Raw genomic sequence first — 22,927 nt, 5'->3', positions numbered from 1 at the left:
CCTAAAATTTAAATCTAAACCCTAAATTCTAAACTCAAACTCTAAACCCTAAACCCTAAATCCAAACCCTATATCTTAAACCCAAATCCTAAACTCTAAACGCAAACCGTAAACCCTAAACCCAAACCCTAGACCTTAAACTCAAACCCTAGATCATAAACCCAAACCTAAACTCTAAACCCAAACCTTAAACCCTAAAGAAACAACATCAATATTAACCCAAACCTTTAGGATATAGGATTTGGATTTAGGGTTTACGATTTGAGTTTAGGGTCTAGGGATTAGGTTTGGATATATGGTTTGAGTTTAGAGCGTAAGATTTGGGTTTAGGATATAGAGTTTGGGTTTAGGGTTTACGGTTTGGATTTAGGGTTTAATTTGGGTTTAGGATATAAGGCTTTGGGTTTAGGGTTTAGGGTTTAGAGTTTGAGTTTAGAATTTAGGGTTTAGGGTTTAGATTTAAAATTTAGGGTTTAGTTAATGGCGTTAGCATTATTAAAATTGACGTTATTTTTTTTTTTCAATTATTTCGGATTTTTTAAAATAAAATTAATCTATTTTATTATTAATCTAACTGAGAGAAGTGAATTTAAAGGTTCACCCAGGGGTGAACCTAAGTCTTGTCTATAAACTTTCATAGAATCCGTATCATACACAAGAGACGAAGGAAAAACAAAAAAGTACAAACCGTACCACCGCCATTTATTTTCAAGACGACGATATTAAGAAAGAAAGTTCAGAGGAGAGGAAAACAAAATATAAAAGTTACGAAAATACAATTCATCTCATCATGCCGCCCTGCACAACCGGGGCACCCATTGCAACGCCGCCATTTTGACGTTCAACGTTTCCGTGCCATCCTGACACGTTAGTTGTTTGTATTAAAACAGAGTGATTTTGTTTCAACAAAGAGAAATAGTAGCAGATAAGTTATTATATATTGAATCTTTGAATAAAAATTAATAAACAAAAATAAAATACTACCAAGGGCTACATCAAAACCACGGTTAATTGGTGAGCTCGCGATAGGCTTGAGTTAAGGCACAAAGCTCACAGAAGAAATGTTTGAGACAATCTCCACATTCGCTACCCTTAAGATTGTATTGTTTTCTCATCTTAGTTCGGTAAAAGCACGAGTAGATGCACCCACATCCCGTGAACCACGCTAGTAACATATACAACGCACCAGTCGTACCACATGCTGAAATTTATTTTTATGTTAGATAAACTGGTATTGGTTTTTGATTAAAAAACTAAAAACGATTGCGGTTTTGTCGGTCGATAATTTGATAAGAGCAGAAACTTACAAGATGAACCTTGGTCTACAATCTCTGCGATTTGGCCAAAGGTAACGCAAGGACACCAGAATGTCATACAACCTGCAACAATTACCTAAATTCCATTATTATGTTCTTCGGGGACATCCAATAAAATTCTAATGATATAAAGAAAATTAGTATGGTCCCTGTGCAAGGATGACAAGCACAAATCGATTCCATTATTCTTTTTGAGAAAATCATTTGTGTAAAATGATAGATTTGTAATCTAAAAATTTGATAAAAATGTATATAGTCTAATTACGTATAAATCTATATGAGATACTATATGTGGATCGTACATATATATTGTGCTGAATAACTTTGCGATTGTTCGCATGATTTTAAATTTGTTGAAAATTGGAAAAAATAGTTTACAGTTGGAACAATCCGAGAAGCAATCGCAGAAACCGGTGGACCATTCACCGTCAGCTTGAGGTTTGCCTTCAACTTCCATCACTCTATCGTTCTGTTACTTCTTCGCTGTGTTACTTTATGCCTAGTAGCGATGATATTTATGGGGTTTATATTATTTTCAGTTAGGTATAAGAAAAACAAATTGGCAATAATGCAAAAGGTACCGGTACACGTCGCCTTCTCTGCGTGACTACGTCTGAAGCTTCTCATAAAACTATATTTAAAATTTAAAATTATCCTTTCGAATTAGACCACCTTTAATGAAAATCTCTCACATGGGGGATTCTTCAATAAAATAAAAAGCCAATTAAATATTATTAAATATTTAATATAGTCTTCATAATTTGAGATACATAAACCAATATTAAATAATATTTAAGTAGCTTCTTATTTTGTTAATTGTCAGAAAATCTGGTGAGAAATTTCCAATAAAAGTTCCAAATATTTAGGTTGTTTTTAGAGACCTGATGCTAATTAAGTTTTTTTTAACACTTTGTAATTCATTCAAAAACTATTCTTACAACGTAAGTGCAACCAATCAAAAACAAAAACTCAAAAAAAAAACACCAGTAGGCACCTATAAATGATCCCACAAATGTGGGAAAGAGTAACTGAAAGACCCGAAGGAGGTGATGCTAAGTTAATACTATTGTAACGTTCCACGGCTTTCGGATTCATCGTTAACAGTTCTTTTTAGTTTTGGAGTCGTATCGTTAACAGTTCTGTTTATGTATCAGTACGATATATACAAGATTAATGGCAAGAATTGAAATCAGTAAGATCTACCATGTAAATATAAGATGTTTTTTTATTTGTTAATATTTCAAGTTGCTTTTTGTTTTTGATACTTTAGTAGTGCAAGGCCACTGTGAATCTGTGATCTAAGTATTGAGCTGCCATATAAGACTATTATTGTAAGAACCAAATTTAAGGATGAATTTCAAATCAGTTCTGGATCTCAGCCGTCCGTTTTCCTCCGGAACCAACAACAACCAGCGACCTAAATTTCATCCGTACGAGCTGCAACACAACGCTATACCCAGACGTGTGTTTCACGTCGTTAGCTTTCTACGCTTCTGCCGTACAAAATAATCCGGCGAGGCTCGCTAACGGGGTTTCCCTTTCCTGCGCTAAATACAGGGCAGCTTATCTTTCAAACTTTCATGCATCGCAGCCTCAGCCTCAGCTTCCGTCCACGACTGCGTCTCCCACGTCGGAAACGCGTGCCGTGGAGCAGATGTGTGCCTCCCTACGGCAACCCCGAGAGATGAATCACCGTCGTATGGAGTAACGTGCAAACGTGGATGAGTGCGGCGTTGAGGACAAGTAAGGATGGCAAATTGTTTAAAAACCGAATGTCCCGCCCCATTTGTCTGCTACAAAGTGGATGCGGGTCAAGATCTTTTGATATGGATCAGATGCATGTTGTATATTTTAAATGCGAAAACGGATTTGAGTCAACCAATTTAAGACCGCATATATTCTCCAACTCACCAAATTTATATATATATATTTTTTAAAAATATATATTATCTAAATTTTAATTATCACAATATAAACATACTAAATATAATCCTTTAATATTTCTAAAATTAGTTTTATCTTTTATAATATTATTAAAAGAAATTTTTAATTAAAAGATATATATATATATATATAATTTTATTATAATTATTATGACTCGTATGTAATGTGTGGATAATCCGTAAACTCAAGTAGAGCCAAACACTGATTTACTTGATTTTATCCATAGGTTATAGCGTTACTTACACAAATAAAAAAAATCGAAAAGAAATCACCAACTCACTGCGGAGCGAGTTAAGCAGGGCGGATTTGATATGTTTCCCAACCAACAGATCATTATGGATGTTTAAATGATGGTTTGTAGACACTAGAAACAAATCCGACTGGTTGGGTTTTGTTGAATTTGGAATCTTGCAAATTAAAATCCGTGAGATGATTAGAAACATACCGAGTCGGACCCCCAGTTTTGTCAGTTTGTGGCCCACTTCAAATCTTTACGAGGGTCTTGTCATTTTTTTATCACAGGAGATGCCAATGTACAAATTTACACTTTTTTTTTTATTTTTGTTATTTAAAATGTGAATTTTTATAGAGATAATATATGATCTTTTTTTTTTTTGAACACGATAATTAATTAATTAGAACTCCAACCAAAACTAGTTGGGGAAAGCAGAGTACATAGCAGATTTGGCTAAGGTATCAGCCATAGAGTTTTGTGATCGCGGAATGAAACTAAAAGAAATGCGAGAAAAACGATAAGATAGAGCCTCGATGTCCCGAATGATTCCGTAGATATCCGCCGAGTGATACTTCGAGGAGAGGGCATTGATGAGTGCCTGACAGTCTGACTTGATGCAGATTAAAGTGATTCCAGCGTCGAGGGCGTGGAGGAGGGCTGACCGGATGGCGAGTGCTTCAGCCATCGGAGGTGATGAGATGTGTTCAAACATACGGGTGCCTTGTAGAGTGATAGTCTTCTCAGGTGTTAGGATATACCAGCCACACCCTGCTCTGTTCGTGGACGAGTGCCAGGCTGCGTCAGTGAAGCAGGCCGGTTCAGTGGTGATCGTGAGTGTCGGTGGTAAGCGAGGATTCCGTGCGATAGGAGGATCAATGCCTGGTAGTTGCGCTGCATTCCATTCCCGGGCGTTAGCAATGGCTTTGGAGAGAATATCAGTAGGTTCAAAGTTCCTGTTCTCGAAGATAAGGTAGTTCCTTGCTGTCCAAATTGCCCAGCAAATCCATGGGAAGATCGTTTCTTTGATTCCTAATGGCGGAAGGTTGATGTAGTTCGCTGACTCCAGAAAAATTGTTGCAAGAGTAGATGTATCTGTCAGTATGAACTCGTTTCTCCAGATACTTGCTGACCAGATTCGACGTGTGAACGCACAGTGGAGGAAGATGTGATCCGCCGTCTCTAGTTCACCACAGCGTCTACAAGAAATGTTGGTAAGCATTCCCCGTTTTGCTAGATTTTCTCCCAGCGGCAGGGCTCCATGGAATATCTTCCATAAGAATAGATGAAGCTTTGGGGAGGTCTTGCCGGTCCAGATGCCTTTGTTTAAAGCTTGCTCCGTAGATAATATATGATCTATTAAAACAGAAACATGACCTATTGATATAGATGTTGTCCAACTATTTTAATACAATTATTAAAATCTCTTATTAATCATTTAAAAGAAATATTATACAAAGAATAAACACAAATTTAAAATTAAAAAAAAATGTAAAACAAAAAATATACCCGTCATTTAAGGACGAGTCAGAATATAGTATGTTTATAAAAGAAAACATGGTAGGTTGACAAGAAAAGAAAGAAAACATGGTATTAATATCAAATATAATAGACTAAAGAAATCATCATTCTCGCTTCATATATAATTTGGTTTGGGTAAGTTTGAATAAATAAATGGTTGGTTGTATAATATATTTCATCATCAAATTGGTCAAACAATTCGCGGGCGATACAATCATATTGTTTTGGTCGTCATCTGTTAGTAACATCATCCTTAAAAATCATGCCACGAAAGTTGTTGATTTTATATGTTGCGGATGAAGCAAACCAGATAAGACACATGGAAGAGCATCTCTAACCAAAGACCTTATTTGAAAATTTGAGAATTGATTTCTTCAACCATGAATCTTTAAAAAAAATTATAAAAAATTATTTATTTACAATATAATTTTTGGCATTAACAAAATTTACTAATAATGATTAAACTTAACAAACACATATAAAACATACATTTAATATATTATACAACACATAATTTTATAATATTATATAATAAAAATTATATATATAATAAAATAGCACACATATACATAAATTTTAGAAAGTTACATATAAAATACTAATATTTTTGGTGTTTTGGTGTCATAATTTTTTTGTCATCTCCAACCACAACACCAAATATTACACCAAATATTACACTAAAAGTAATATTATATATTATTTAATGTTTTGAGTTATAATAATATTTATATTTTTATTATTTTAATTGATAAATTAATTTTTTTATCACATTTAGATATTATGTTTGTTAAAATTTGCAATTTTATGTTTATAAAAATTATTTACATTTATATTTTTGGGTTTAACAATATAATACCTTTTATGTATTTATTTTATATAAAATATTATATTAAAAACTACAAACTATTAATTATCAAAGGCACATAAGAAAATAATATATTTATTTTAATAAAATTTGTATTAGTTAGTAATACAAGTTTAACTATATTATAAAATATATCAATATTTTAAAATAAAATATATTACAATATAAAGTAAATGATAATGATCATTTAGTTATTTTTTACTTGAAAATAAAATAAAATATAAAAATATCATAACAATATAAAAATGATAATAATCAATTAGTGATTTCTTATTTGATAGTAAAATAATTTGAAAACAAATAATACAGTATATTTATGTTTAGTTACAATTAAACTAATTAAAATAAATAATTGAACTATAAAATTAAATGAAAAATAATAAAATATGTATATTAAATATTTGGTGTGATGAATAGTATTACACCAAATTTGATGTAACACTATTCATTTTACACCAAATTTGGTGGGATTATGTCATTTTTAGTGTCCAATTGAAGATAAGAATACACCAAATTTGGTGTTTTGGTGTCCCTTTGGAGTTTGGCATTATCTTGTAAATTTTGCAATGACCCAAATTAAAGCATAATATATCAAATTTATATAGATTCATTCGGTATTTCTACCAACAAAGAAAATATTGTGCTTTGGTGGTTCTTCCGAGGGCTAACTTCGAGGCATCGCTCAGATCTGGTCAGATCTGCTTTCAATGGAGGACGATTGTGCTTTGGTGGTGGTACTCCGGTCATCGTCGATTCCTCCGGCGTCTGTTAGATGGTGTCAAAGACAGGTTTCCTCGTTCTCGGTTGGAGGGCTCTCGTCCCTGAGATCTCTACTTCAGATTCATCGTTGTTTTTCGCTACCAATGAGAAACTGAAGTATCAAGAGTCGATTTTGGGTCTCCAGCGAGTTCCCTGGCGGTGATGGTGACTCTCTGTTAGTGGTTTTTCCTTGTACGTGGATGCATGGCTCCTTGTGGCTAGAAGGTGTTGCTGTCAAGCTTATGAGGAGGGCTGAGCTCTTCTTCTCATCTTAACCGGAGGTGGCAGTCTGGTGAACTGATTAGATTGAGCTTCCTTGTTCGATTTTTGGTCAGGCTCTGGTTCTCAGTGTCTGTCACTCGTGCGGATCAATGTGGTCTTAGGTTGTTGTAGTCTACCTTCGTCCTCACTCCCGGTGACAGCGAGTGTCGCTAGCATCTCTGCAGTAAGGGTTTTAGTGCTTTGGTTCTTGCCCTGTGGTGTTAGCTCCTTTATCGTGCAGGGTCTGGTGGAAGTGGCGGGTTTATCATCCATTAGTCTATCCAAATAAGAGCGGTTGTGGGATTGATGTTGGGGTGTTGGTGGTTCCGGTGAGGGTCTTACGGGTTGTTGGAGTTTCCTGATACCTTTGAACTTCAGGAGGGAGGAGCAGAGGTGGCTGTTTGCGGTGATTGGTGTCTGGGGCTTCGACAGGCTCTGGTTCGTCGGTTTTCACCACTTTGGTGCGGCCCCATTGTCGTCTGCTGCGAGCTCCGAGTTCTTGCTGGTGTCTTTGCTCTCTGTTGGTGGCAGGGCTTCGTGGTGAGGTCATGTTTTGGAGGCGAGTGCCTGGGCAAGACAATATTACCGGCTCGTGACTCATGTTATAACTGATGCCTTACTATGGAATTCTGATCTTGCGTGTTGCGTACTCTAGGCAACTCTCACAAGTTCTCTCGAGTGCTCTCTCCTTCGTCTTTTGGTGTCCGTCTTCAATCGTGTTTTTCTTTACTGTATTTTGTTGTTGTTTAGTAGTTTCATTTCGGTGTTTGTATTCTCTGCTACTAGTATCTCGTTGTACCTTCTGTCACAATCTCAAAAACTAGTAATACAATCTTGACATGTTTACCAAAAAAAAAAAAACAAAGAACATATTTAACTACGACTACTTTTACTTAATGAGTATTCATTTTCTAATTAACAAAGTTACAAAAATGCATGAGGAATCATTAAACGAAACTATTACAAAATACTTTACTTATCCACAATTACATACACATTTATTTATTAAATGACAGTTACGCACACGTACTATATAAACTTTCATAAAATCCATATCAAACCCAAGAGACGAAGAAAAGAAACACAAAACCCCATTTATTTTCAAGACAACGATATTAAGAAAGAAAGTTCAGAGGAGAAGAAAACAAAATATAAAAGTTACGCAAATATAATTCATCTCATCATGCCGCCCTGCACAACCGGGGCACCCATTGCAACGCCGACATTTTGACGTTCAGCGTTTCCTTGCCATCCTAACAAGTTAATTGTTTATATTAAAACAGAGTGAGTTTGGTTCAACAAAGCGAAATAATAGTACGGAAATTATTGTATTTGAAGCTTTGATTAAAGATTAATAAACAAAATAAAATAATACCAAGGGGTACATCGAAACCACGGTTGGTGAGCTCGCGATAGGCTTGAGTTAAGGCACAACGCTCACAGCAGAAATGTTTGAAACAATCTCCACATTCGCTACCCTTAAGGTTGTATTGTTTTCTCATTTTAGTTCGGTAATGGCACGAGTAGATGAATCCACAGCCCGTGAACCACGTTAGTAACATGTACAACGCACCAGCCGCACAGCATGCTGAAATTTATTTTCTGTTAAATAAACTGATTTTGTTTTTGATTAAGAAAACAAAAACGATTGCCGTTTTGTCGATAAGATTAGAAACTTACAAGTGGAACCTTTGTCTACAATCTCTGCGATTCGGCCAACGGTAACGCAAGGACACCAACATGTCATACAACCTGCAACAGTTAATCCTAAATTCCATTATTATTTTAGATAATCAATTTTGGGCTCAAAATGATAGATTTGTAATATAAATTTTGATAAAACATCTATACAGTATAATAACTTATAAGTCTATATGAGATACTATATATGGATCGTGTATATATATGGTGCTGAATTTAAGTAAGCGATTATTTACAGAATTTCATAATTATTGAAAAATTGAAAAGAATAGTTTACAGTTGGAGCAATCCGAGCAGGAATCACAGAAACCGGTGGACCATTCACCCTCAGCTTGAGGTTTGCCTTTAACTTCCATCACTCTTATCGTTCTGTTACTTCTTCGCTCTGTTACTTTATGATGCCTAGTAGTGATGATATTTATAGGGTTGATATTTTTTTCTCCTTATTATTACATATGGGGTTTGATATTATTTTCAGTTCTAAGAAAACAAAATGGTAAGAATGCAAAAGGGTACATAACAGATGACATAGCCTTCTAAGACCATGATTAAACCGGGATTCTTAGAGTGAGGTTCTTATCGGAAGTTAAGAAACTAAACATGATAAAACTATATTTTAAAATTTTAATTATTCTTTCAAATCATAGAACACCTTCAATCAAAATCTCTCACATGGATTCTAGACAATTAATACAAGAAAAAAATAACTAAATATTATTAAGTATCCCTTCGTTTTTAATATATATGACATTTACATAGATTAAAAAAATTAATTTCTTACATTTTCTAAATAAAAGACATCATTAGTTATCAAACTAATCACAGTTCAACAAATAATAAAATAGAATGTAACATTGTTGGGGAAAAAAACTAGGATGTAACATAGACCGTATGTTACATGAGAATGTTACATACATCCTAGTTCACCAGCCACTTGTTTTCATCTCTATCGGTAATCAATAACAGCGTGTTGACTGGGTGGCAGAATGCTGATGAAGTCGCCCTTAGCATTTTTAGACCATATATAAAGGTTCCAATTCGTTACGTGGAAAATAAATAAAAATAAAAATCTATTATTATAAAGAAGAGTTTACTCCCTCCTGGTTGCGCCACGTAGGATGCAACGTCAGAAAGTCAGCTCCTGACGGCGCTACACGTGTCCCAGGGAAACAAAACTTAGCATTTCATTTAATTGTGAAACACCTTCTTTGTGGGCTACGTGATGTTTATGTTTGGGCCTGAAGTGAAAGCTATTGGGCTCCGCATCAGTCGGCGTCATCCTTTCTTCCTCCTCTTGAATCCTCGGCCGAAACTTCTCCATTCTAAGTCATGCTTCTGTTCATCTTCCAAACGAAAAAAATCTAGAAACGTTACGGAGTTAGGCTCAGTTGAAGCGTCGTCTTCAATGCACTCATTAACCATTGGTCTCTACTCCTCACACTGATCTACCTTTGAAAGCACCTCCCTCCCACAACAAGAAAACACGCGAAATCCGACGGCCATACTCCGATGAAATTCCGACGAAAACCGTCGTCGGAAATATCTGGTCGGAAAAAAAAAGTTCGTCGGAAATTCATCACAAATTCTGACGAAATTCCGACGGACAATATTCCGACGGATATTCCGACAACAAGATTCATCGGAAGTGTTTCGTCGGTAATTGGTCGGAATATATTTTCGACAGAAGTCGTCGTCGGAAAAATGTCCGACAAAATTCTGACGATGATGTTACTCCGATATTCCGACGACACCTGAATCCATCGGAATTTCCGGGAGCCCAGATCCGTCGGAGTGCGTTGGAAAACTCCGACGGGCTATTTCGTTGGAAATTTCCGACGCAACATGTTCGTCGGAAATTTCCATGGAAACATGTTCGTCGGACTTTTCCGACGCAATTTGCCGTCGGAAATTTCCGACGGAAATGGTTTCGTAGGAATCTTTATTGTTTTACTATTTCGAATAATTTAATTATTTTATTTGTAAATAAATGTGTAATTTAGAATTTTTTTATTTATAAATCAATAAAAACTGAAATTAAAAATAATATTATACAAAAACGTTTTACATAAATTAAAAAAAACATTTTCAAGTTTTAAAACAAAAAAACTAAAATTCATCTCGGAACAAACGCTTCATCTTGTCAATGATCTCGTTGTTGGTCTTCTTCTGATCCGCCAATTCCGCAAGAATTATAGCGTTCTGCGTCTCCAACGCTTCAATCCGCTCATCCTTGTTCTGCAGCTGCTCCATGATCATGGGATCTGTGTATGGAATTTGTGAAAAAGAAGGACACGAAGACGCACGACGAGCCAAATCGACCAAACGTCATTTCTTCTTTGGAACCGTCTATATAAAAACAAATTAAATATTAGTAATCAAATTAAAATAATAATGAAAAGAAAATTAAAAAGTTACATGTTCCACTATTTTGTTGATTTGAAGTCGGCAAAGGTTGGTGGAAGCTGCCGTAGAATCGTCAACAGAGTTCATCGGCTGAGAAGCTAGGAGTTCTGCTTTTTTGGTTTGCACCAACTCTATGACATCTCTGATGAGGGGATCCTGAATTTCGCATGTCTTCTTGTTAGTATATGCTTCCCTCATGACATCAACATAATCAACAGGATTACCGCCATTTGCTTCAACCTAAACACAAAATTAATCAATAAATATGTAAAAATATTTTAAAAAATATATTTTAAATATATAGAACTTACAAGCTGATCCTCCTTAGAAAACATACTGCAAGCCCCGAGGTTGTGGACAAAAACACCTTTCCCGCCACGATCACTGTTGCGGTTGGCTGAGTTTTTGGCGGACTTTTCCTTAGTCTCCTGCTTCCCCCAATGCACCTGCAAGTCCTCCCAAACTTTGGTGTTGATATTCTTCGGTATCTTGCCCTTGAGCCATAGTTGCTTCCACTCATAGATCTGGTTCGTATAAGACTCCGCGACCTTCTCGTGGAAGGCCTGACGAACAGATTCGGTATGCCCAGACTCCCAATTGAATTGTTGCTACAAAAAACCGAAATTAGTAAATATATATAAAATATTAAAAGTAAATTTTTTTTTAGAAAATTAAAAGATTACCGCAAAATTACGGAACCATATCTCCTTTTCGTCGGAAGGCATCACACTGTAGGTCTTGTATCCTTTGCGGAGCATCGAATACATCATTACATTAATGCATGCGGTAATGCCGTTGTGCGACTTGTTAAACCTTTAAAAAAAAATCAAAAATTAAGTTAAAAAATGACAAAAAAACAAAGATTATGTTAAAAATAAAGAAGAGAAAAATTACCACGTAGTATATCCTCGTGGTTGGGGATGGAGCATCTTGAGATGCTCTCAACCTGGTTGTCGAACCAACGTCTCAACTGGCATGACACCGGGCTCATATCGAGTAGCTGGATCCTGAGGTGGAGCTGCATGAGGAGGAATCGAATTTTGCTCCTGCGATGATTCCGATACATGGGAACTACTCCCTAAATGAACTCGCTTCCGAGGTATGGGACGACGCTGTGCCGCTGGTGGTCTATCAGAACCGTCAGACCTACAAAATAAAATTCGTCAAAATTAGTCATATATATAAAATGTTTTATATTATAAATGGTTATAATTCTTAAAATCTAAATATAACTTAAAAAATGTTTCTAATTTTGTAACAAGTTCTTATATACATATATTTTAATAATAGTAAAATGCTTTATATCATTTAAATGTTTATAATCCCAAAAAAATAATAAGTTTTATAAAAATGTTTAAAACTTTGTAAAAACGTTTATGTATATTAAAAAAATATATAATTAAAACGTTTTATATATATTAAAAATTATAAAAACGTTTTATAAATATATTTCACATATACAAAACGTTTATGTAAATAAAAAAAAATATATAATAATAATTCTAAAAATCTAATTATAACTTTTGCCAAAAATTAAAACGTTTTAAATATATTAATAATTATAAAAACGTTTTATCAAAATATTTAACATATAGAAAACGTTTATGTATATCAAAAATATATATAATTATAATTCCAAAACTCTAATTATAATTTTTACCAAAAATTAAAACGTTTTATATATATTAAAAATTATAAAAACGTTTTATAAAAATATTTAACATATAAACCCTAAAATCTACAAATCTAAAATTTTCAATCTACATATAAACCACAAGCTAAAACCAAATCTAACAACATATAACTCCTAAAACTATCAATTCTATCCTAAATCTTTAGATTCAAAACCTATAATCCACAAATCTAACATTCCAAACCTAAAAGCATATAATCTAAAGAGGGATTCAAAGACTTACATGATTGGGGAAGAGATTTGGAGGAGTTGAGTCGGAATCTGCGGTTTGTGACAGAAAGAGGAGGGAGAACCGCGGAGAAAATGAGGAAGAAGAGAACGAAATGAGGGAGAATAAGAAGGGTGGGTTTATATATTAAAAATAAACCGACAGACAGTTTCCGTCGGAATTTCGTCGGAATTTAGTTGGTACTTTCGACGGAATTCCGACTTGGTACTTTCGACGAAATTCCGACGGATCCGAGAAATATGACTTTGGAGGTTTGAAAACAACAATGTTATGAGCACATACAAATCTTTGATAGTATGTAAATGATTTACAAGAAGTTTAACTGAAATATTTAATTGTTTCACACACTGTAAAATGTTCATCGGAATTTCGTCGGACGTGCGTCGGATTTCTAAAACGGTCAAATTTCTCTGTCGGAATCCGAACGGTCAAAATGGCCGTCGGAATATTTTTGTCGGTAATCCATCGGAGCTCTTAATGGTCAAAATATCCGTCGGAATTTCGTCGGATATTTCTGACGACCCTATATTCGTCGATTTGGCGTCGGAAATTTCCGACGAAAAACCGACGAACACACAAATATATGGTTCGTCGGTTTCTCGTCGGAATTTCGTCAGAAGAAACCGACGAAAGTGGCGTCCGTCAGAATGGCCGTTGGATTGTAGTGTGTTTTCTTGTAGTGTCCCTTTACTTTCCTTTTCAGAATCTTCCACTATATCCCGTGAAATTCATCACTCTAATAGTCTCAATCTTGAGCTTCCTAAAACAATAGCCAGGTCTATCCTTATCCTTTCCACATCACAATTATATGCCCGTCAATGTTTCCTAAAGCTCTAGATCTATCGTCGCGACCTCTCCTATCGTTTTCTTCAGCGACGTCTTTTCAGGAGTAAGCGCAGAGAAGATGAGAAATCATCTCTTTCCAAAGGTCATCAATGTTGATATATGATTTCAGCCTCGAAGAACAAAGATTTATCATCTTCCTTTGATTTTTCTTTTCTTCTACTTTCAGTGATTTCCATACCTCCTCATTTGTTAAGCAAATTTATGATTTTTCGTAGCCCATTATTGGCCTTTTATATGCATGATCAATCTGGACTAATGGGTTTACTGGTAAGCTATCTTACCTTCCCTTTTATTTTCAGTGTAAAGAAACAAAGCTGAACCTGTTGATTCAGAGTTAAACATGTATATGTGTGTGAAATTTTGATTTGATGGTCGCTGGATGGGAGGTGATTGGGGATATCAGCTTTCTCAGAGGAAGACAACATATTCTGAAGGTGCTGATTACAGAGTTAAGGAAGACAAAAATATTCTCACTCGCTTTCTCTAACGATTGTCTTTTCTAAACCCCCAAAATCATGTTTGAGAATTTCTGCTTCCATCCCAGTGTGGATGTCTATGACAATATTTGCTTTGATATTCTTCAGGTATAAAACAATCATTTTGCTTCTACTACTACTTGTGTTTAACTAGTTAATCTCAAGCTACCATATATCAAAGAAGCTATATAACTTTAAAGGAAACAGAAAAAAATGTTTTACATTTTTTGTATGATAAATGGTCATCCGTTTGATGCATAAATGTTCTACTTGAGGCATGTATGCACAAAGTGACAGAAGAGTCGGCAAAACGTGGAGCCGTTTGGTCTGAAAAGTGGCCAGAGTAGAGATTGTTCATCAGTGGTTGGATTCTAAGGAAGACACATATGGAAATCAGCACAAGAGGATTTCACAGCAGACATGAATGTTGAGAAACTATTGTTTCAGAGTCATACTTCAAGGGTGTAGGAATTGAGTGGTGGTATGTGAGAAACGTTATGGATTGAGAGCTGTATATGGAGGGTAAGTACTGAAAAAAAATCTTTCACCAATACAAAATTGGCTCCATTTATCTATTACTAAATGATATATCTCTCTTTCTGGCTTTCAGTTATATTGCTGCATTGAAGAATCTGAGACTCTGTGTGATTAATGTACTTTCCTCAAACTTACGACCTTCATGATGATTCATCTATTCTCTGCACTGAAGAAGAGGTATGTATATATACAGCACTCTCACATATATGCATCTCTATTGCCTTTTTTTTATTTATGAATGCAAAATCTGATGTGTAAACAAAACCCTTAGGTGCAGCTTGGTGTCTGTAATGGCTGAAGTGAACCGAATTCTTAGACCACAAGGAACATTTATAGTAAGTGATGACATGGAAAAGATAGGAGAAATTCAGAAGATGGTGGAATCATTGAAATGAAATGTAATAATGACACATTCCAGATATGGAGAAGGAGTGATGATCTCTGTTCAGAAGTCATGGTAGCGTCCTACAGAGGTCGAGACCATTACATCGGCGATAGCAAGTGAAAGAGAATTGGTTTAATAAAGTTTTATGAGAATGTTTCTTTTATGATCACGTTGATTGTTTACATTGTACTAGTATAAGACATGCGCCTTGCGCATGGTGAGTTTATTTGTATATATTATCGATAGTTTCTTTTATATATTTGATCATTTTATTTATATATATAAAATATTTTTTTTGTTATTATATAATTTCTTTCCGATGGATCGGATCAATTTTTATTAAAAATAATGGAACAAAACTGTAATTAATACATCATGGGTTGATCGGATGGGACATTAAACAAATTATGACATAAAAACCTTATTTTTTCTATCGAACACATTCTTTAAAAAATGAACAGTATTGTTTTCACAGTTGAATTATTTTGACTTTTATCTTCCATATGGTTTTGAAAGCTTTCAAATCAACCATCGAATTGATACATGTCATTTTAATGTTTTTAGTCGTATACTTAAGGAAAACTTACATTTTTGTAATTTAAAGTCGTTTTAAAAAAATTCAAAATATAGCATATAAGAAAAAATCTAACATATAAGAAAAATCTAACATATAAGGTGTCTTCATTTTTGTATTTTAAAGTCGCTAAAAAAATATAACATATAAGGTTTTCTCATTTTTTTAATTTAAAATCATTTTAAAAAATTCAAAATATAACATATAAGAAAAAATCTAATTTTTTAATTATATGGTTAATGTGATTGTTTATTTTTTTTAATAATATAAAATTTAAAAAAATGAAGAAGAATGCAAAAATTGTTATCAAATCTTTATTATTCATAATCATTAATTGTCATATATATGTAAATCATATTAGGTAATTTCGTAGCTTTTATTTAGGGAAAGAATACACACTTCTTATATTTTAGGTTAATATAATGTTCTCTAGTGGACATTAAACAAATTATGACATAAAAACCTTATTTTTTTTCCTCGGACACATTCTTGAAAAAGTGAACAGTATTGTTTTCACAGTTGAATTATTTTGACATTTATCTTACATATGGTTTTAAAAGCTTTCAAATCAACCATCGAACTGATACATGTCATTTTAATGTTTTTAATCGTATACTTAAGGAAAACTTACATTTTTGTAATTTAAAGTCGTTTTAAAAAATTCAAAATATAACATATAAGAAAAAATATAACATATAAGAAAAATATAACATATAAGATGTCCTCATTTTTGTATTTTAAAGTCGTTTTAAAAAAATATAACATATAAGGTTTCCTCATTTTTGTAATTTAAAGTCATTTTAAAAAAATCAAAATATAACATATAAGAAAAAATCAAAATTTTTTATTATATGGTTAATGTGATTGTTTATTTTTTTAATAATATAAAATTAAAAAAATGAAGAAGGATGCAAAAATTGTTATCAAATCTTTATTATTCATAATCATTAATTGTCATATATATGTAAATCATATTAGGTAATTCTGTAGCTTTTATTTAAGGAAAAAAATACACACTTCTTATATTTTAGGTTAATATAATGTTCTCTAGTGGACATTAAACAAATTATGACATAAAAACCTTATTTTTTCTATCGAACACTTTCTTGAGAAAAATGAACAGTATTGTTTCCACAGTTAAATTATTTTGACTTTTATCTTCCATATGGTTTTGAAAGATTTCAAATCAACCATCAAATTGATACATGTCATTTTAATGTTTTTAGTCGTATATTTAAGGAAAACTTACATTTTTGTAATTTAATGTCGTTTTAAAAAAATTCAAAATATAACATATAAAAAAATTCTAACATATAAGAAAAATATAACATATAAGGTGTCCTCTTTTTTGTATTTTAAAGTCGTTTTAAAAAAAAAAAAACATATAAGGTTTCCTCATTTTTGTAATTTAAAGTCATTTTAAGAAATTCAAAATATAACATATAAGAAAAAATCTAATTTTTTTATTATATGGTTAATGTGATTGTTTAATTTTTTTTAATAATATAAATTTAAACAAAAATGAAGAAGGATGCAAAAATTGTTATCAAATCTTTATTATTCATAATCATTAATTGTCATATATATGTAAATCATATTAGGTAATTCCGTAGCTTTTATTTAAGGAAAGAATACACACTTCCTATATTTTAGGTTAATATAATGTTTTTCTCTAGTGTTATATACTTATGAAATAAAGTGACACCATTAGATTAAATTATACTTTATACTAGGATAAGACCCGCGCCTTGCGCGAAATTAAGTTATTATTTTTATTATATTTTGGAGAATGAAACAATAGTTTGGCTTCATTTGGATTAGGGGTGTTCAATCCAGATATCGGGTTGGTTTCGATTCGGTTCGGTTTTTTTCGGTATTTTGGTTAGTAAAATATAACTACTATTCTAAATCCATATTTACTTTGACTTTAGTCTTTCACATACTTTTGAAAGATTTCAACTGGACAACTAAATTGATCAGCCAATCTTGTTGCTTTATATTTTATGATCATTTGTAACTTATTATAACAAAAAAAATAATCTATTGATCACAAAATTTTCAGAGTGAGAATCTTCAAATTTCTAATAATATATAGACGTTTTGAAAAATTCAAAATATAACATATAAGAAAAAATATAAATGTTTTTATTATATATTTAATGTGATTTTTTTAATATCTTTTAATAATATAAAATTAAAAAAAGAACTAAGATACCAAAATTGTTATCAAATATTTATTATTCATAGTAATTAATTTTCATATATACGTTAATCATATTAGGTAATTTCGTAGCTTCTAATTAAGGAAAGTGCAAAAACAATATTTGGTAGATTATTTATCAATTCGAATATTCGATAGTTAGTTTAATAAAAAATATAATGTAAGTTAAGATGGACCAACCTATTTTTTTAAGAATAGTATATTTTATATAGTCATTTATTAAATGAGAATTTATAATCATACACTTCTATGATCATTCATATCGTTTTATAACTGAATATTTAAATCATCGATAACAAAATTTTCAATGTGAAATTTTTAATAAGTTTATAATTTATAAATGTTTTTGAAAATTCATTGAAAGTTTTAATATTAAAATATTTATGTAATCTTATGGTATATATTTTAATCTATATATATATATATATATATATGTTTTATTATTAAATGATATTTTTTACTCATATGGTTTTAAAATCATGTGTATCTTCTTATAATATTAAATAAAAGTTCATATTAATACAATTTTATGATAATTTGTAACTTATTATGAGAAAAAAAATAATCTATTGATCACAAAATTTTAAGAGTGGTGATCTTCAAATTTCTAATAATTTATAGACGTTTTGAATAATTCAAAATATAACATATAAAAAAAATATAAATGTTTTTATTATATATTTAATGTGATTTTTAATATCTTTTAATAATATAAAATTTTTAAAAAGAACTAAGATACAAAAATTGTTATCAAATATTTGTTATTCATAATAATTAATTTTCACATATATGTTAATCATATTAGGTAATTTCGTAGCTTTTATTTAAGGAAAGTGCAAAACATTTTTTGGTACGTTATTTATCAATTCGATAGTTAGTTTAATAAAAAGTGTAATATAAGTTAAGATGTACCAACCTATTTTTCTAAGAATAGTATATTTTATATAGTTATTTATTAAATAAGAATTTATAATCATACGGTTCTATGATCATTCATATCATTTTATAACAAAATATTTAAATCATCGATAACAAAGTTTTCAATCTGAAATCTTTAATAAGTTTATAATTTATAAATGTTCTTGAAAATTCATTGAAACTTTTAATATTAAAATATTTATGTAATCATATGGTATATAGTGTTTAATCTATATATATATATATTTATTTATTTTATTATTAAATGATATTTTTTACTCATATGGTTTTAAAATCATGTGTATCTTCTTATAATAAAAATGTTAAACCATTGATCATTAATTTTTAACATAATAATTTTAATAGTTTTAGTCATTTATTGTCGTTTTTAAAAATTCAAAATATAACATATACGAAAAAATCTAAATTTTACTTTTATAGCTAATTTGATTGTTTAATTTATTTTAATAATATAAAATTAAACAAAAAATGATGGAGGAGATATAAATTGTTATCAAATCTTTATTATTAAAATCATTAATTGTCATATATATATTAGTCATTTATGGTAATTCCGTAGGTTTGATTTAAGGAAAGAAAATAACATATCATATCATTATATCATATAGTTTGACCAACTTATGTATCTAACAACATATAAAAATCGAATGTGGACCTACTTATTTTTCAATTGAATGTAATTGACTATCTAATTGAGTGACACCTATGCATTGAGACCTATTTTAATTAATACAAAATTGAGGTTATATCTTTTCAAATGTTCCTCAATTAATATATAGGGGATTAGATGCTCTAGAATTCTTTGAAATGAAATTTAGAAGGCATTTAGAATGCCACCTAGGATTTGAGGTTTTTTTAATTAATACAAAATTAAGGTTCTAATTTTTCAAATGCTTCTCAATTAATATATAGGAGATTAGGCCAATATGTGTATCCTTTTTTGCATTGATGAAGATTGTATACAAGACATTGTCCCTATAATGTAAGCTTTCATAAGTTTTTTATTCGGTCCTAAACACCCGTGGAATATTTACTACTGCAGCAAACTTATATAGACTTTCTATTTGAACTATAGGTATATGATGAGCTCATGTTAATTACATCACCAAAGAACTCTCAATAGAAAAATAAACTAGAGCAAAAAGAATTATTAAATTAAAAAAAAAATTGTAACAAATTTAAAATATAACTTATTAAATTCAATAACAAAATATAGTAAAATTGTTACTATAAGAAATAACTTATAAAATAAAGTCAATGTAAATTCTTATACCGAAAATTAATCAATAAATGTTATATTAAAAATTATAATTAGTTATTCAGATAACATGGTTTTGTTTGGTGTCCAAATATAATAGCATATACAAAATTCAAATAAATATCTATATTTTTAAGTAGTAACAATTGATATTAGGTTTTCATGCTATCGATGAATTACCTACTTTCTTTTAGTTACTGTAAAAAAAAGTAGGTAATTCATGGCGGTTAAACTCAATCTCCATGTTATATTTATTATGTTTATATATATATATATATATATAAACATAATAAATATAGACACGTTTTCATTGATAATCACAACAATTATATCAGAAAATTTAGTCACTTAACGAAACTAACTTTGTGTCTTTTACAGTAAACGAGTTCAACAAAAAACAATGATAAATATTTAAAAAGAAATTATAAAATAACATTCCATAAATTAATTAGAATAAAATAATTTAAACTAAAAACAAATGTTAAGCAAAATATAATAGAGAAACTTCCCGCGCATGGAATATGATGAGTCCATGTAAATATTACATAACCATTATAAAAATAGGAGATCTCCATTATACAAATGTACTATTTGTATTGACAATTGATAGAATTAGAGAGATGGAGATGCTCTTAACACGAAACAATTTGGTTTTGGTTCGTACTCCATTATATGTTCGTTTCAGTTTCAAATGTAGTTTGTTAAGAAATTGTACAATCAGTTATAGTGATGTTCTTCCTTTAGTCAATAATGTTTGGCAATAAAAATATTTAACTGATAACATGGAGATTCATTATATCGACACAAAATAATGAAAAATAAATAATATATATAGTAGAAAGTCTATAAATTAATAATCAGCAAATGAATAGACGCAATAATTGATAAATTTTACTGATCTTGAATTGGACATATGTAAAATATAACTTAATTCGATAAAATAGTAATAACATAACTTTTGTATAAACATAAACAAATCATCTTTAAAAAAAACGAATTCATCTTTTTTTTTTTAATTTCACTACTCTGATGTTTTCATTGAACTACAAATAAAAGATATTTATATACTATCATCAAATTCAACACACATTATATATCAAATAACTTAATTAAGTAGATAAAATTTAACTAACATATAGTATCGTAAAGTTAATTTTTTTTGGAAGACAGAAACAACTATTGTAAACAAGCAAAATATATTTTATCACATATAAATCTCTCACCTAAAACTTTTTAAAAGACGAAAAATCATTACCATACACATTTCTTGCAAATGAAAACCTAAAAAATAAATCACAAAATCATTAAAAAAAAATAATAACCTAGATCACAAGTAAGGCATATCCTGCCCGTAGGGCGGGCCGACCCTAGTGTTAAATAAAATGATGAAATTAATCATCCAAACCAAGACTACGTTGCATAATGATAGTCTTAGTTTGTTTATATATTAGTAGATATACATAATACATATAGGGATGACAATCAAGGACCTGGACCGCGGGCCTGTCCCGTAAAGGCTTGCTGCGGGGCAGGATTGGGCTTCGATATTGTATTGATCTACAATCTCAGCGACTTGGCCAAATGTAATACATGGACACCAGCATGTGATACAACCTGTTCATTCATTTTTGCAAGATTAGTAATAATTAAGTTTTGTTGGTCATTTTTTCGCTTAACAGAGTATCAGGTGCTAAACTGTAGATTGTTAACAACCATAACATTTTTTTTTTTGAAAACTGGCCTGATAAACAACCATAACATTATCTATTTATTATCTTTTTATATGTATATATAATTGAAAAGCTAGAAAATTTAATAAACAAAACCGGAGTTATTTTATTACAGTTTTTGCAGTCGGAGAAGCAATCACAGAAACCGGTAGACCATTCTCCTTCAGCTTGAGGTTTGCCATGAAGGTGTTCAGCTTCCATCGCGACAGAGAGAGAGGGAAGAAACTATTTTTTAAAACAGAAGAATATGTTTAAGGTCTTTGATCAGAAACGAATGATGATGCTTGTATTTATAAGAAGTTAAGAACATTAACGTCCATCTATATTATTAAAAGAGAAGTATCCATTTAAAAATGTTTTTATTTTATTAATTAAATTTCCTTTTTTTTTCTTGTCTTTTTCAGTTGCATTTATGAAATATCCTAAAACGAATAAAACTGTCTAATTTATTATTTGTCTTTTCAGTTACATTAACGAAATATGCTTAAATGAATTTAAACTTCCTATTTTATTGTTTGTCTTTTTCAGTTACCTTAATGAAATATCCTTAAATAAATTTGGACATAATGTCATTTAATCAACCAAAAAAACTCATGAGTTATCCTTACGTGCATAATTTTAATAATGGAGATTTTTAAAAATGTGCATCATTAAAATGTTACCTAAAACATGCAGCACTAATATATAACATGCATCAATAAAACTAGAATTTGACTCACACAATTGTACGGATATTATTTTCAGTTGATTAAATTTAAAAATAATTATTTATTCAAAAAAATTTAAGAATGACTATGTTTTTAAAAATTATATGGTATTATTTGCTCATAACTCATTTGTCATTTGATAAATTGTTAGAAATTTTTTTTTAGCATAATATAACTCATTTGTCATTTGCTAAATTTATGGTTTTTATTTATATTTTTTATTATTTAATTATAATATTTTCATTTTATATTTGAAAGATAAATGAATTTTCTTTCAAACAATATTTTTGTAAATGTATTTTTTTAAAAATAATCAATTAAAATTATTAT

At 30.8% G+C, this 22,927-nt stretch overlaps 2 protein-coding genes, 1 long non-coding RNA gene, 1 other non-coding gene and 1 pseudogene across 4 annotated transcripts in view; 2 read left to right on the top strand and 3 right to left on the bottom strand.

Annotated features, from left to right (window-relative positions):
- Window positions 1–22,158, bottom strand: part of LOC106412152 (protein PLANT CADMIUM RESISTANCE 2) — a 28,048-nt gene extending 5,890 nt beyond the window's left edge. The window contains exon 1 of the mRNA XM_048765260.1: window positions 22,004–22,158. Within this exon, the coding sequence (XP_048621217.1) occupies window positions 22,004–22,091 (88 nt within the window). The 5' untranslated portion in view covers window positions 22,092–22,158. The remainder of the gene's footprint in view (window positions 1–22,003) is intronic.
- Window positions 681–1,905, bottom strand: LOC111212802 (annotated as a pseudogene).
- On the top strand, window positions 1,410–1,509 carry LOC125592240. Its single transcript, XR_007328079.1, has one exon. It is a non-coding gene; the product is annotated as a U6 spliceosomal RNA (small nuclear RNA).
- On the bottom strand, window positions 7,843–9,103 carry LOC111212801 (protein PLANT CADMIUM RESISTANCE 2-like). The gene is made up of 4 exons (XM_022714399.2): window positions 8,877–9,103; window positions 8,579–8,650; window positions 8,274–8,486; window positions 7,843–8,151 (listed from the first exon to the last, which is right to left on the bottom strand). The coding sequence occupies exons 1-4, from the start codon at window positions 8,953–8,955 to the stop codon at window positions 8,072–8,074; spliced, it is 444 nt and encodes a 147-aa protein (XP_022570120.2). The 5' UTR covers window positions 8,956–9,103; the 3' UTR covers window positions 7,843–8,071.
- LOC125591297 lies at window positions 12,941–15,423 on the top strand. The gene is made up of 2 exons (XR_007327248.1): window positions 12,941–14,960; window positions 15,055–15,423. It is a non-coding gene; the product is annotated as an uncharacterized LOC125591297 (long non-coding RNA).
- Window positions 22,159–22,927: the final 769 nt, after the last annotated feature.

The sequence above is a fragment of the Brassica napus genome, chromosome C8 (genome assembly GCF_020379485.1).
Source record: "Brassica napus cultivar Da-Ae chromosome C8, Da-Ae, whole genome shotgun sequence".
Lineage (NCBI taxonomy): Eukaryota > Viridiplantae > Streptophyta > Magnoliopsida > Brassicales > Brassicaceae > Brassica > Brassica napus.
This window is presented reverse-complemented; position numbering and strand designations above follow the sequence as displayed.

Bases quoted from the DNA above. Each gene is read 5' to 3' on its own strand.
- LOC111212801 (XM_022714399.2), bottom strand. From the start codon at position 8,955: ATGGAAGTTAAAGGCAAACCTCAAGCTGAGGGTGAATGGTCCACCGGT. The intron at 8,487-8,578 runs GTAAGTTTCTAA...AATAAATTTCAG, and splicing joins TGTAGACAAAGGTTCCACTT to CATGCTGTGCGGCTGGTGCG. The intron at 8,152-8,273 runs GTATTATTTTAT...TTAACTTGTTAG, and splicing joins TGGTTTCGATGTACCCCTTG to GATGGCAAGGAAACGCTGAA.